Source organism: Xiphias gladius, chromosome 1, assembly GCF_016859285.1.
Source record: "Xiphias gladius isolate SHS-SW01 ecotype Sanya breed wild chromosome 1, ASM1685928v1, whole genome shotgun sequence".
Lineage (NCBI taxonomy): Eukaryota > Metazoa > Chordata > Actinopteri > Istiophoriformes > Xiphiidae > Xiphias > Xiphias gladius.
In genome coordinates this window covers 17,348,432-17,359,045 of record NC_053400.1, presented here as the reverse complement: position 1 = coordinate 17,359,045, position 10,614 = coordinate 17,348,432, and the positions used below count along the sequence as shown (strand labels likewise).

General features: G+C 39.3%; 1 protein-coding gene across 1 annotated transcript in view; it reads right to left on the bottom strand.

The window, feature by feature from the left end:
- dusp22a (dual specificity phosphatase 22a) overlaps positions 1-9,708 on the bottom strand; it is a 16,033-nt gene extending 6,325 nt beyond the window's left edge. Inside the window, exons 1-6 of the mRNA XM_040128175.1 lie at positions 9,321-9,708; positions 8,122-8,155; positions 7,339-7,421; positions 6,502-6,551; positions 1,499-1,573; positions 1,071-1,242 (exon numbers count right to left, since the gene is read on the bottom strand). Of these exons, the coding sequence (XP_039984109.1) occupies positions 1,071-1,242; positions 1,499-1,573; positions 6,502-6,551; positions 7,339-7,421; positions 8,122-8,155; positions 9,321-9,341 (435 nt within the window). The 5' untranslated portion in view covers positions 9,342-9,708. The remainder of the gene's footprint in view (positions 1-1,070; positions 1,243-1,498; positions 1,574-6,501; positions 6,552-7,338; positions 7,422-8,121; positions 8,156-9,320) is intronic.
- Between the last annotated feature and the right edge of the window lie 906 nt (positions 9,709-10,614).

Here is a 10,614-nt window from a genome sequence, read left to right as displayed (position 1 = left end):
ACACAAGCATATGTGCACTTGTCGTTTACTAAATACATACATAAAAGATGCTCCAAACTAGATTAGAATTGAAATCAGGAAGTTTAAACCACTTAAAGTTTGCTATAAGTGGTGATACTCTTCAAAGTCAAAGTAGACAAATGAAAAATATGAACACTATATGGCAGGTCTTTGTCTCAAAGAGTGCAGGATCATGGATTATGTATCCTAAAGGGCTCCTCACCTGTCAAATAACAGAAATCCACTTTACATATCCCCTCAAAGCTGTGAGGTTTTAAGTGTCAAAAAAAAAAAAAAACCCTCATATTAGAGAAGTGAGAAGTCAAAATTTGCATTTAAACAGGACAATGCACCTTAATGTATAATGGTAGATTAGGACCACTTGCTCTGAGTTCTGACATTAGTATAAGAACTACTAGGAATTATTAGATTTTTTCATTTACCGTTCAAATAAATAATATGAAGCATAACCACAAATAAGATAAGCTTCACAAATCTGTTATATTTTACCGATTGAACTGACTGAATGTCTGAACTTTTTTTTTTTTTTTTTTTTTTGCACAAAGGTCTCCTGACGTAATGTGAGATTTGATGCACTCTCCTGCTGTTTAGTTTCTGGCTGTGTCTGATAATCTCGGCAATTTCAGCGAGGCCATATGGTATGGCCTCGCTTTATGGTTTACCGTTAACTGGCCTGTACAGGAATTACACATATACAAACAATAAATAAAACATTAAACATAAATAATTGCACATGAGACAGTCCACCACAACTGTCAGGTATATCACGTTCCATGACAAGAAGAGAGCCACAATTAACGGTTGAGAGGTTAACCACAGACTGCATGTGCAGTGTGAGGGTTCTATGCCTCATATCCTGTGAGTTCCTGTGCTTGTCTTAGTGGCATCGAATCACCAAGAACAGCACATAACACACAAATGCATTTGTTTGCTAATACATTGTAGAGCTACTGCTAGAAAACACCAATGAGAAAAAAAGGGGCTGAATGTTTTCTCTATGTATGGTGTGTATGTATTCATCATGTCTATGTGTTTCTTTGTGTGTGTACCTCTAAGACTTGTGTCGTCTGGTACTCCTGCAGCTGCTGCTGGAAGCCATAATTTGGGCCGACAAAAGAGCGAACAGCCTTGACAGCAGACAGACACTCCTCCCAGCTGTAGTGTGTGACAGTCATCAGGTAGGCCACCACCATGGTAGTGCTGCGGGACACACCTGCGAGGCTACAGCAATCGGCTTGGTCATTGACGTAAAGCTGCTGGGTGTTTAACACCTTATTTCTTACTGGTAATAGGTAAATAACAAAACAGGTACTGAATCTTTCTCAAATGGAACCTTTGTGGACAATATAGGATAAACCTGTGAAAATGCTGATTTGTTCTTGTCAGGCTTGCTTTTGGTTCTATCCTTTGAGGTATGCTTTGATGAAAGCCTAGATCGACAATAAACATGCTGGTTACAGCTTTAGATTAAACCTACCAGTGAACAAGACAAGATCCACCATTCAGGCGACATTCATGGATGAAGCTGATGCACTCTTTAAAATGCTGTAATCTGGAAAGAAAAAAACAAAACAAAAACACAACTTATTATATTAATAACTACTTTCAAATTCTGACAAAACTAATATAGCACACATTATTCTGTGTTATGCAGTATCAAATATAGAAACAAATGCTTTGAATCAAGAATAACAGGACTATAATTCACCAAATCAAGAAACTGGCTAGCCTTTACTAAGGAAGAGTGGTATAAAGGTAGTAAAGCTAAAAATAGAGTACACATTATAGGATATGAGAAAAGGGCACCTTGAACTGAAACTCAAGGTCCAAACTTTGTGTTTCAGATAGGTTGCTGAAACTGTGATAGCATGATACTGACTCTGATTTTGACTTTAGAAACTGCAGGTAAATTAAATGGGGCAGGTAGTTTTGATTGATTATTTATTAGTTCTAAGAAACAGACATGTTGAGGAGTAGTGATTTTTCTTTCACCTACTCCAACTAGTCATGTGAGAAAAAGTCGGGTCTGCTCAAGCAAGGAGCTTGTGGTAGACCAGAGAACAGACAGTAGAAACAGACAAGGGAAGTAACTGTCCTTATTTTTGTCAATCTGCAAAAGTACAATAGTTTCCAGCATTCACTTATTCAGTGTCTAAAATGATAAAGTGAATAATTTGAACAACAAAAAAAAGCAAAATTTGTTTCTTTTGTTGGCCCATTCATGTTTACATTATGCCCTCCAAACTTAAAAGTGACACACAGAGGCTGCGTCAGCCATCTCAAAGATACAAGCTAATTAATAGCTAAGAAACCCCAAAGAAAAAAATCAGTATAAATTCTATTGCACCCCAAGACAAAGATACAAATAAACAACAAAACAATAGCTGCTTATTATAAAAGATCAACGAAATCCTCAGAATGTGAGTCCTCTTTGAAATAAAAATGAACACAAAACTGCACAAAATAGGGCAACTGCTCCTCAAATATCCTACTTGTTCAGTGTCAGGAAACACTGATGGTGTTTTGCATAATCAAGAACTGCATGGCTGATAGCACTGTCTCCTGAGGTGCAGATGCTGGTTACTCAATAGCAGACAGAATAACAGACTGGGGCTAAAATAGATTGACTACCACTTTTCTTTTTTTCCTCCTTCCTGAGATCCAAACTCTTCTTCAAAAGATGTCTCCTCAGCATTTTGTTCTGTCTTCCTAGTAAAGAGGTTTCCGGCCGTCTTGTTTAATATGCAGAAAATGACCTTGTGACAAAAATTTGAGGTTTTGACCGCTGAATCCAGAGAATAAAACTAAAACAAAACAAAAACACAACTTATTATATTAATAACTACTTTCAAATTCTGACAAAACTAATATAGCACACATTATTCTGTGTTATGCAGTATCAAATATAGAAACAAATGCTTTGAATCAAGAATAACAGGACTATAATTCACCAAATCAAGAAACTGGCTAGCCTTTACTAAGGAAGAGTGGTATAAAGGTAGTAAAGCTAAAAATAGAGTACACATTATAGGATATGAGAAAAGGGCACCTTGAACTGAAACTCAAGGTCCAAACTTTGTGTTTCAGATAGGTTGCTGAAACTGTGATAGCATGATACTGACTCTGATTTTGACTTTAGAAACTGCAGGTAAATTAAATGGGGCAGGTAGTTTTGATTGATTATTTATTAGTTCTAAGAAACAGACATGTTGAGGAGTAGTGATTTTTCTTTCACCTACTCCAACTAGTCATGTGAGAAAAAGTCGGGTCTGCTCAAGCAAGGAGCTTGTGGTAGACCAGAGAACAGACAGTAGAAACAGACAAGGGAAGTAACTGTCCTTATTTTTGTCAATCTGCAAAAGTACAATAGTTTCCAGCATTCACTTATTCAGTGTCTAAAATGATAAAGTGAATAATTTGAACAACAAAAAAAAGCAAAATTTGTTTCTTTTGTTGGCCCATTCATGTTTACATTATGCCCTCCAAACTTAAAAGTGACACACAGAGGCTGCGTCAGCCATCTCAAAGATACAAGCTAATTAATAGCTAAGAAACCCCAAAGAAAAAAATCAGTATAAATTCTATTGCACCCCAAGACAAAGATACAAATAAACAACAAAACAATAGCTGCTTATTATAAAAGATCAACGAAATCCTCAGAATGTGAGTCCTCTTTGAAATAAAAATGAACACAAAACTGCACAAAATAGGGCAACTGCTCCTCAAATATCCTACTTGTTCAGTGTCAGGAAACACTGATGGTGTTTTGCATAATCAAGAACTGCATGGCTGATAGCACTGTCTCCTGAGGAGCAGATGCTGGTTACTCAATAGCAGACAGAATAACAGACTGGGGCTAAAATAGATTGACTACCACTTTTCTTTTTTCCTCCTTCCTGAGATCCAAACTCTTCTTCAAAAGATGTCTCCTCAGCATTTTGTTCTGTCTTCCTAGTAAAGAGGTTTCCGGCTGTCTTGTTTAATATGCAGAAAATGACCTTGTGACAAAAATTTGAGGTTTTGACCGGCTGAATCCAGAGAATAAAACTAAAACAAAACAAAAATAAGATGTTGACCTATAGTACATCCAGAGTGCAAGAAGAGCTTCTGCAATTCTATGGTTTGGTGAAATTGTATTTAATATAATTACATTGGTATGCATAAGAAGTTATTTTTAAAGCAAAAAATGTACCACCAAGTACACCATGGTGGACATGCAGACTCCTTACACAACTCATTTGTGAAATGTTTGATGCAAATGAGTTTGCACCTTCATGGTCAGTGCTCACTGTACATTAAAACCATACTTTTCATGAGAATTATCACCAAAAAGGGGAACCTCTGGCCCTCTGCAGACAAGAACATGTGTATGTTAGCAACTATATAGATCAACATTTAAGGCAATTTCAATTAAATATATTTTTATTAATTAACACGTGCTGACATCATATCACTGCACTGGGTCTAAATTCTACACTAACCTTGACAACATGAATGACAATGGCGACCAAGTTGGCATTGATGTCCCGGCTACTTGTTACTGACATTTAACCTTTGTTAGGCCACTTGTCACTCACTGCAAGCCTGATTGTGGATGTTTCTGAGGTCCTGACCAAGACTGGTAACTAGTTTTTTCTGATAAGATTTTGTGAGAGTCTTTCCTGGCCCTCATAAGGGTATAGGGTTGGCTGTCATTTTAACCCTAATTTTTATTTTCCTGTCCAATAAGAAGTGATGAAGGCAAATGAGACAGTAACTTTAACAGACATAACGGCTTCATGGACATTTAGGGTTTTTCAGACAGCTTCAAACTGCCACAGCTGCTCCAAAAAATACAGAGCCTTTGTGAGAAAGATAGTCTTTGCTCTTGGACCTTACACATGGGAGGGGCCATCAGACTTGGCCATAAGGGCCCCTAGCTGGTGGCGAGCGTGGTGGGACGGCAGTTGGCCTCACCACTCCCGTCAGTCAGACCAGTGATTGTGACAGAAGGGGTTTATTAAAGCCCTGGGTGGTCGAGGCCAGCAGCCAGATGTCACACTAAGGTTTCCTTCCTGTGCTGCCTGAGGGAAGGGCGCTTGATTGCGACAGTGGAGGTCAGACACCTCAAACCCAACCCAATCAGCAATATCCAACCGAACAATAAACCTCAGTTGTCATTAATTTTCACCCTACTCTATTTTCTTTTTCACAAACTAAAGCAGAGCTCAAAGGTACACTCAGATTTCTGGGAACCTACCAAAGTAACTTTCCCCATCCAGGGCAGAACCCCAACATTTTGTCAGTGTAATCACGTATAAACTCTGAAATAATTTACAGCCTAAGTGCAACCTTATGTATTAATCATTTTTTCTGGTCCTGGTGGATTGGCCTTAAAGAAATTTGAACTGATCTGTGTTCGGCCTGCATTCAACCAGGCAATGTGTCACATCTTTGTCTACTCTGCTGTCAGCAGGGTAACTGATCATCATGCATCAAAAAGCATAATGCAGCTCCTTCTGAGAGCCCAATTCTGTCTGTGCAATAACCCTGACCAACCAGTAGAATACACTAGTGCAGCAACAACAGCATAATCCCTCACCAGCTCCTATACTGATTTAACAGTGGGCTGTCTACAGGGGTCGCAATACATGACACTGCTCTTTTGCACTAATGCTCAATCTGAAACTCGTGTCTGATACTCCTGTTTTGTGCCCTGAACCTGTGTCGAGTTTTTAATCCAGAATTACTACAGCTAGTGTTGTATGAGGTCAGAGACCCTACATAGAAATGAACACAAATGCTATGACTAATGTGTTGTCTTAGCGACAGCTGCAAGGGCGGGGGGACCGCTGATGCCTCTTTCAACACTCAGTCAGCCTCCTGATGACCAAAGACACATTGAACACACATTTCTCTCTCTCTCTCTCACACTCACACACACACACACACACACACACACACACACACACACACACACACACACACACACACACACACACATATATACACAACACAGAAAATAAAAACTAATTTAGGAAGATGACAGGATTAATTCAATATTGCAGGGTCTACTTTACTTCGTATATCTATAAATCATGAGCTGAACATAACTGATAAATAATTTAAATAAGCTAGCTACTGGTCACTTTGCCTTCTAATACACTGCTTAAATTTAGACACACTATAACTTAAGCAAGCCAACAGTAGTAAATGTCTAAAATCTACCAACAGAATCATGCAATTAAGGAAAAAAAACATTCAGTCAGTTCTATGTCAAAACTGTCAAAAATTTTCATATAATCTTTGTAACGGTTTGCGTGGCTGTCACACCCTAGGAACGCAATCTGGTGGGTAACGCTGTTGAAACCATTCTGTGTGACTCATCACAGCTTCAGAAATTCAAATGGAAAAGTACATTTTAAATCCTTTTAAAAGGTATAGGCAGCACGAGTATGTCTAAATGCCTGTGTGTGTCTGTGTGTATGTGTGTTTACTCACAGGTTCTGGCTGGAAGCATCAGCTGCATGAATACAAAGGTACGTCATGTCCTGTAAAGCATACATGAAAAACTGTATAACAACTGAAACAAAATTCAAGAATATAGGCAATGCATGTTATATCTGACTGTTACTGGCTAAATTTATGGCCCGGGTCATTTTAACAGATTAGCATCTGTCACCCCTATCTAATTTGAGCCCTAGTTCCTGAAAGTCTGGCAACCAGAGCAATTTCTTATCGAAATGTGTAGTGATAGGCTGTAGACTGTAAGCGGTGCAGTAGTTTACTATGAATGATCTCTAAGATTTAGCTTTATTTAAATAAATACAGAGTTTAAAAATAACCTTCCCACTGTTCAAGACAGGCAAACTTAAATTTTCCAACACCTGGATGTGCCATGGGGAAAATGTGGAGTTTGCTAATGCATAGTGGACAGCAAGGCCCTCTGTAACAAATCCCTTTCCTCTGCTATAAATATTAGTCTCTGTGGTTGGCACTCTTAACTCACTCACTGAACACAGCAGTGAATAAAACATTTACTGTCCCAATCTCTGGTAATTACACCAGACTTGAGAATCTTCACGTTTTGTGATATTATTAGATCCTGTCCCTAAACAGGCTCATCACTGAGCATTTCAACTGTCCATCTCAGCCACAAATGTCTCTTGCTCCAACCGTAACCCATTACCACCCCCAGCTGGCTGACAGGACACATCACATTATTAAAGAGACATGCACAGTCATCCCAAAATTTTCTCAGGAAGTACTGATTTGATTCATAACAACCTGTTATGAAGACATCACAAAAATGCCAACCAACCTGGATTGTCCACTAACCTCAAACACAGGCTTAGCATTGTTGTACACAGACAGGATGTGGGTGATGCCATTCTTAGACAGACTTTCTCTGTTTTCTGCATCTGGGACAAAGAGAGAAAGGAACATATCTCACCAGACTCTTGTCAGTAAAATTGCACAACAACCAAACACGGCATCAGCTCAGACCAGTTATATTGTATTGTGTCTAGCAACATCATTCGATACAGTTAGGCCTGTGGTCAGTTACTCCTGTCACTTGAACTAATTTTAGCCATTATGCTTGTGCCATCATGTGGAGCCATCATCGTGGCAGCTAAAGTTAGAAAGCTACAATGCCACATTAACTTGGAGAGGGTTATTCCAGGCCAGGGAATGACACACTAACAAGTGTTGGCTCTTTTTTTATGTGAAGCAATGATTTCTAACATCTTTTGTCAATGAGACATTTACATGTTTTTGCAATATTTGTTTGAGAGAAAAAAACAACTTTCAGTTTCAAGGTCTGTAGTTTGACAGCTAAAACCCTAGGCTATAAATATACTGTATAAGGCACAGCACGTAAATTGAAAAACAGTCACACTAAGGGCAAAATGCAAGGTTTAAAATAAAGTAATATGTTTAAGAATACTGATTCTAAGAAGTGTTTCAATATTCTACTTTATCACTTCCTCCACCTCTCATTCCTACGTGCATTTACGGCCTATCATTGTGACCTTCTGCCTTTTGTTCTGAAACCTTGGCCTGACTAGGCTATACTCAAATTTAGAAACATCAAATCACTTTACATCATGTTTGTCTTACCTCTTATATTCCCAAGGTAGAGCCCATCGACAACCTGTGAAGCAGCAGTCACAGACATGTTGCGTTCAGGTTAGATATTCATTACAGTCCAGCTTCAAAAACCTCACTTGAAAGGAACAAATGTCCTGGCTTGAGCCAGATTGGATTTAAGGCTTAAGAACCAAGTACCAGCAAAGGAAGGATTCCCTGCAGCCGTACAAGGCCTGAAGCAACGATGCATGATTATCAAGACAAAGTGATGAGCGGCAAGCAGCCATTTAGTGTTGCTGTACAACTTTGGTAATAGTACTACGACGCAGCAGTTCTTTAACAACAATTAAGCACCGGATTCACAGTAATAAAATGTATGACCAGCACATCCTGCAAACTTTTGTGGCAATTAAGATCGGAAATACAGATGACCAATTTATCTGCTTATGCAAAGCCTTTTTACGATGAAAATAAAATTAACTGGCCTTATTTGAGTGACTCTGGTTTCAAACTGAAATATTTTCACACGTGTTGTTTTAATCCATTTTCACTTCCTACAGACTAACTAATATACTGGGCATCTGTGTCATTTTGCATGTTAGCAGTGAACTTTCTGCCATAATTTGAAAATTAAATGTCAGTATCATAGCTAGGTTTGGTAAATACATATGTTGAGCAAAACTCAAGTAAAGTCTAACAATGTTGTGATTATTCATTGATTTGATCCTCAGAGCAAAGTTAAATGAACCCCCCATCAGAAGGTCAGAGGTCAGGGTCTGCAACAGAGCAGGACGGATTCAGTGCCTCGCTTTCGGACACGTCAGTAAAACCAAGGCTTTCAGCTGCGCCTGTGACTTGCATCCATGTCAACATCGGTCGTAAATACAGTTTGAAACCAACTAATGCTTTTAAATGTCATCAGTCTCATGTGTTACCACATTACCGAAACACTGAAAAGGCGAGCTGTGCGCTGCTCTGGAAAAACTTCTGAGCTCAATACCCAGCGTGCATTGGTTCATTCACACAGCCCGTCGTAAGGTATCAGCGCGGGACAGGGCTAAACATGTGACGTGATTGATTAAGGTTAGCTGAGGCGGGGGTCCACCAGGCACACATTATAGAGTTTTACCACAAACCCCCCACTGACAACAACACAACACCAGAAAAAAAAAAAGGGGGGGGGGAAGAAAACCGAACAAATAAGCAAAGAAATCAAAACCAACGCCTACCTTATTCATTCCATTGCCCATGATGACTCTGAGCCAGTCTACGATGAGCTGCGGCACTTTAATATGTCGAACAGCTACAGTGTTTGCATGGACTTTGAATCCAAAACGCGAGGCTGGGCTGACCGACTTCCGACTCCTGGGACGGTGAGAAGCCTTCGCGTAGTTCGCTAGGTTTCTCCGTTATTAGACGGCATTCTGAATTTCCCCTACCATGCCTGAAAACACCAACGGTGTTAATTCAGCACCAACAACAGTTCCGTCGTGATGTGTCGTCTTCCGGATTGTTTTGACGTGAAGCAACTGCAGCTGCGCCTTCATCCGGTAAGTGACATCACAGCATGTCGCCGTCGGCGCGGCCCCTCACCTGCGGTCGGAGGTCTGCGGCACTCACACAGCCACAGCATGGGATTTAGACCTCTACATTTCGAGGAACCCGTAAATTATTTTAAACGACGCCGCTATTTTGCTAACACCCCATTTGGAAACTGAAAAAAAAAAACATTAAACATTAAGTTCATCCATAAGATGAGCAAAAACCTCGATCCCTCCTGTAATCCTTTGTTGAATAGTCCAGTTCAAGCTTTCATCAATACCGCACGTTGTACTTGTAGTGTCAATGCCAAGAAATTATGCCGATATAAACCTACAGTTCTTGGCAATTTAAAAAGGTCTACCTACTCTTGGTAAGTACAGCCAACAGACCACCATACACCAGATTTAAGAGAGAGGAAAAAAAAAAAAAAAAAAAATCACAGTAAATGACCTCTATCTGCCCCAAAATTTAATGGGTACTTCCCTGGCCCATGCCTCATCCCTCCACAAAGTTTGGTACAAATCAGTTCAGTGCTTTTTGTGAAATCCTGCTGACAAATTAACCAACAAAGAGACCCGGGTGAAAGCATAACCTCTTTGGCGGAGGTAATAAGCAACTAGCCGGTCAATAGATTGGAAATAATTTTTGAACACCACACTGGCCATCATTCGCTAATGCGACTTAAGCTTCAGTGGTTAACTAGCTCAAAAGACAAATTATTTATGGCGATAAAGTTGGTGGCAACTTCACAACCAACTTAAAAAACAAAACAAAACATAAGATTCACAGCTTCTGCTTGTTCTGAAGAGAATACTTGGAGCTTTAAAAAAAAAAAAAATCACAAGCTTCCTGTCACACTGAAGTATTGTTTCTCCTTTTCTTACAATGGGAAACCAGCAAATAAACAGCAAATTTATGTCAAATTGCCTCATTAAATAATTTTTAGTAATTTTCCCCTGAATTTCTGATACAAAACAGTCA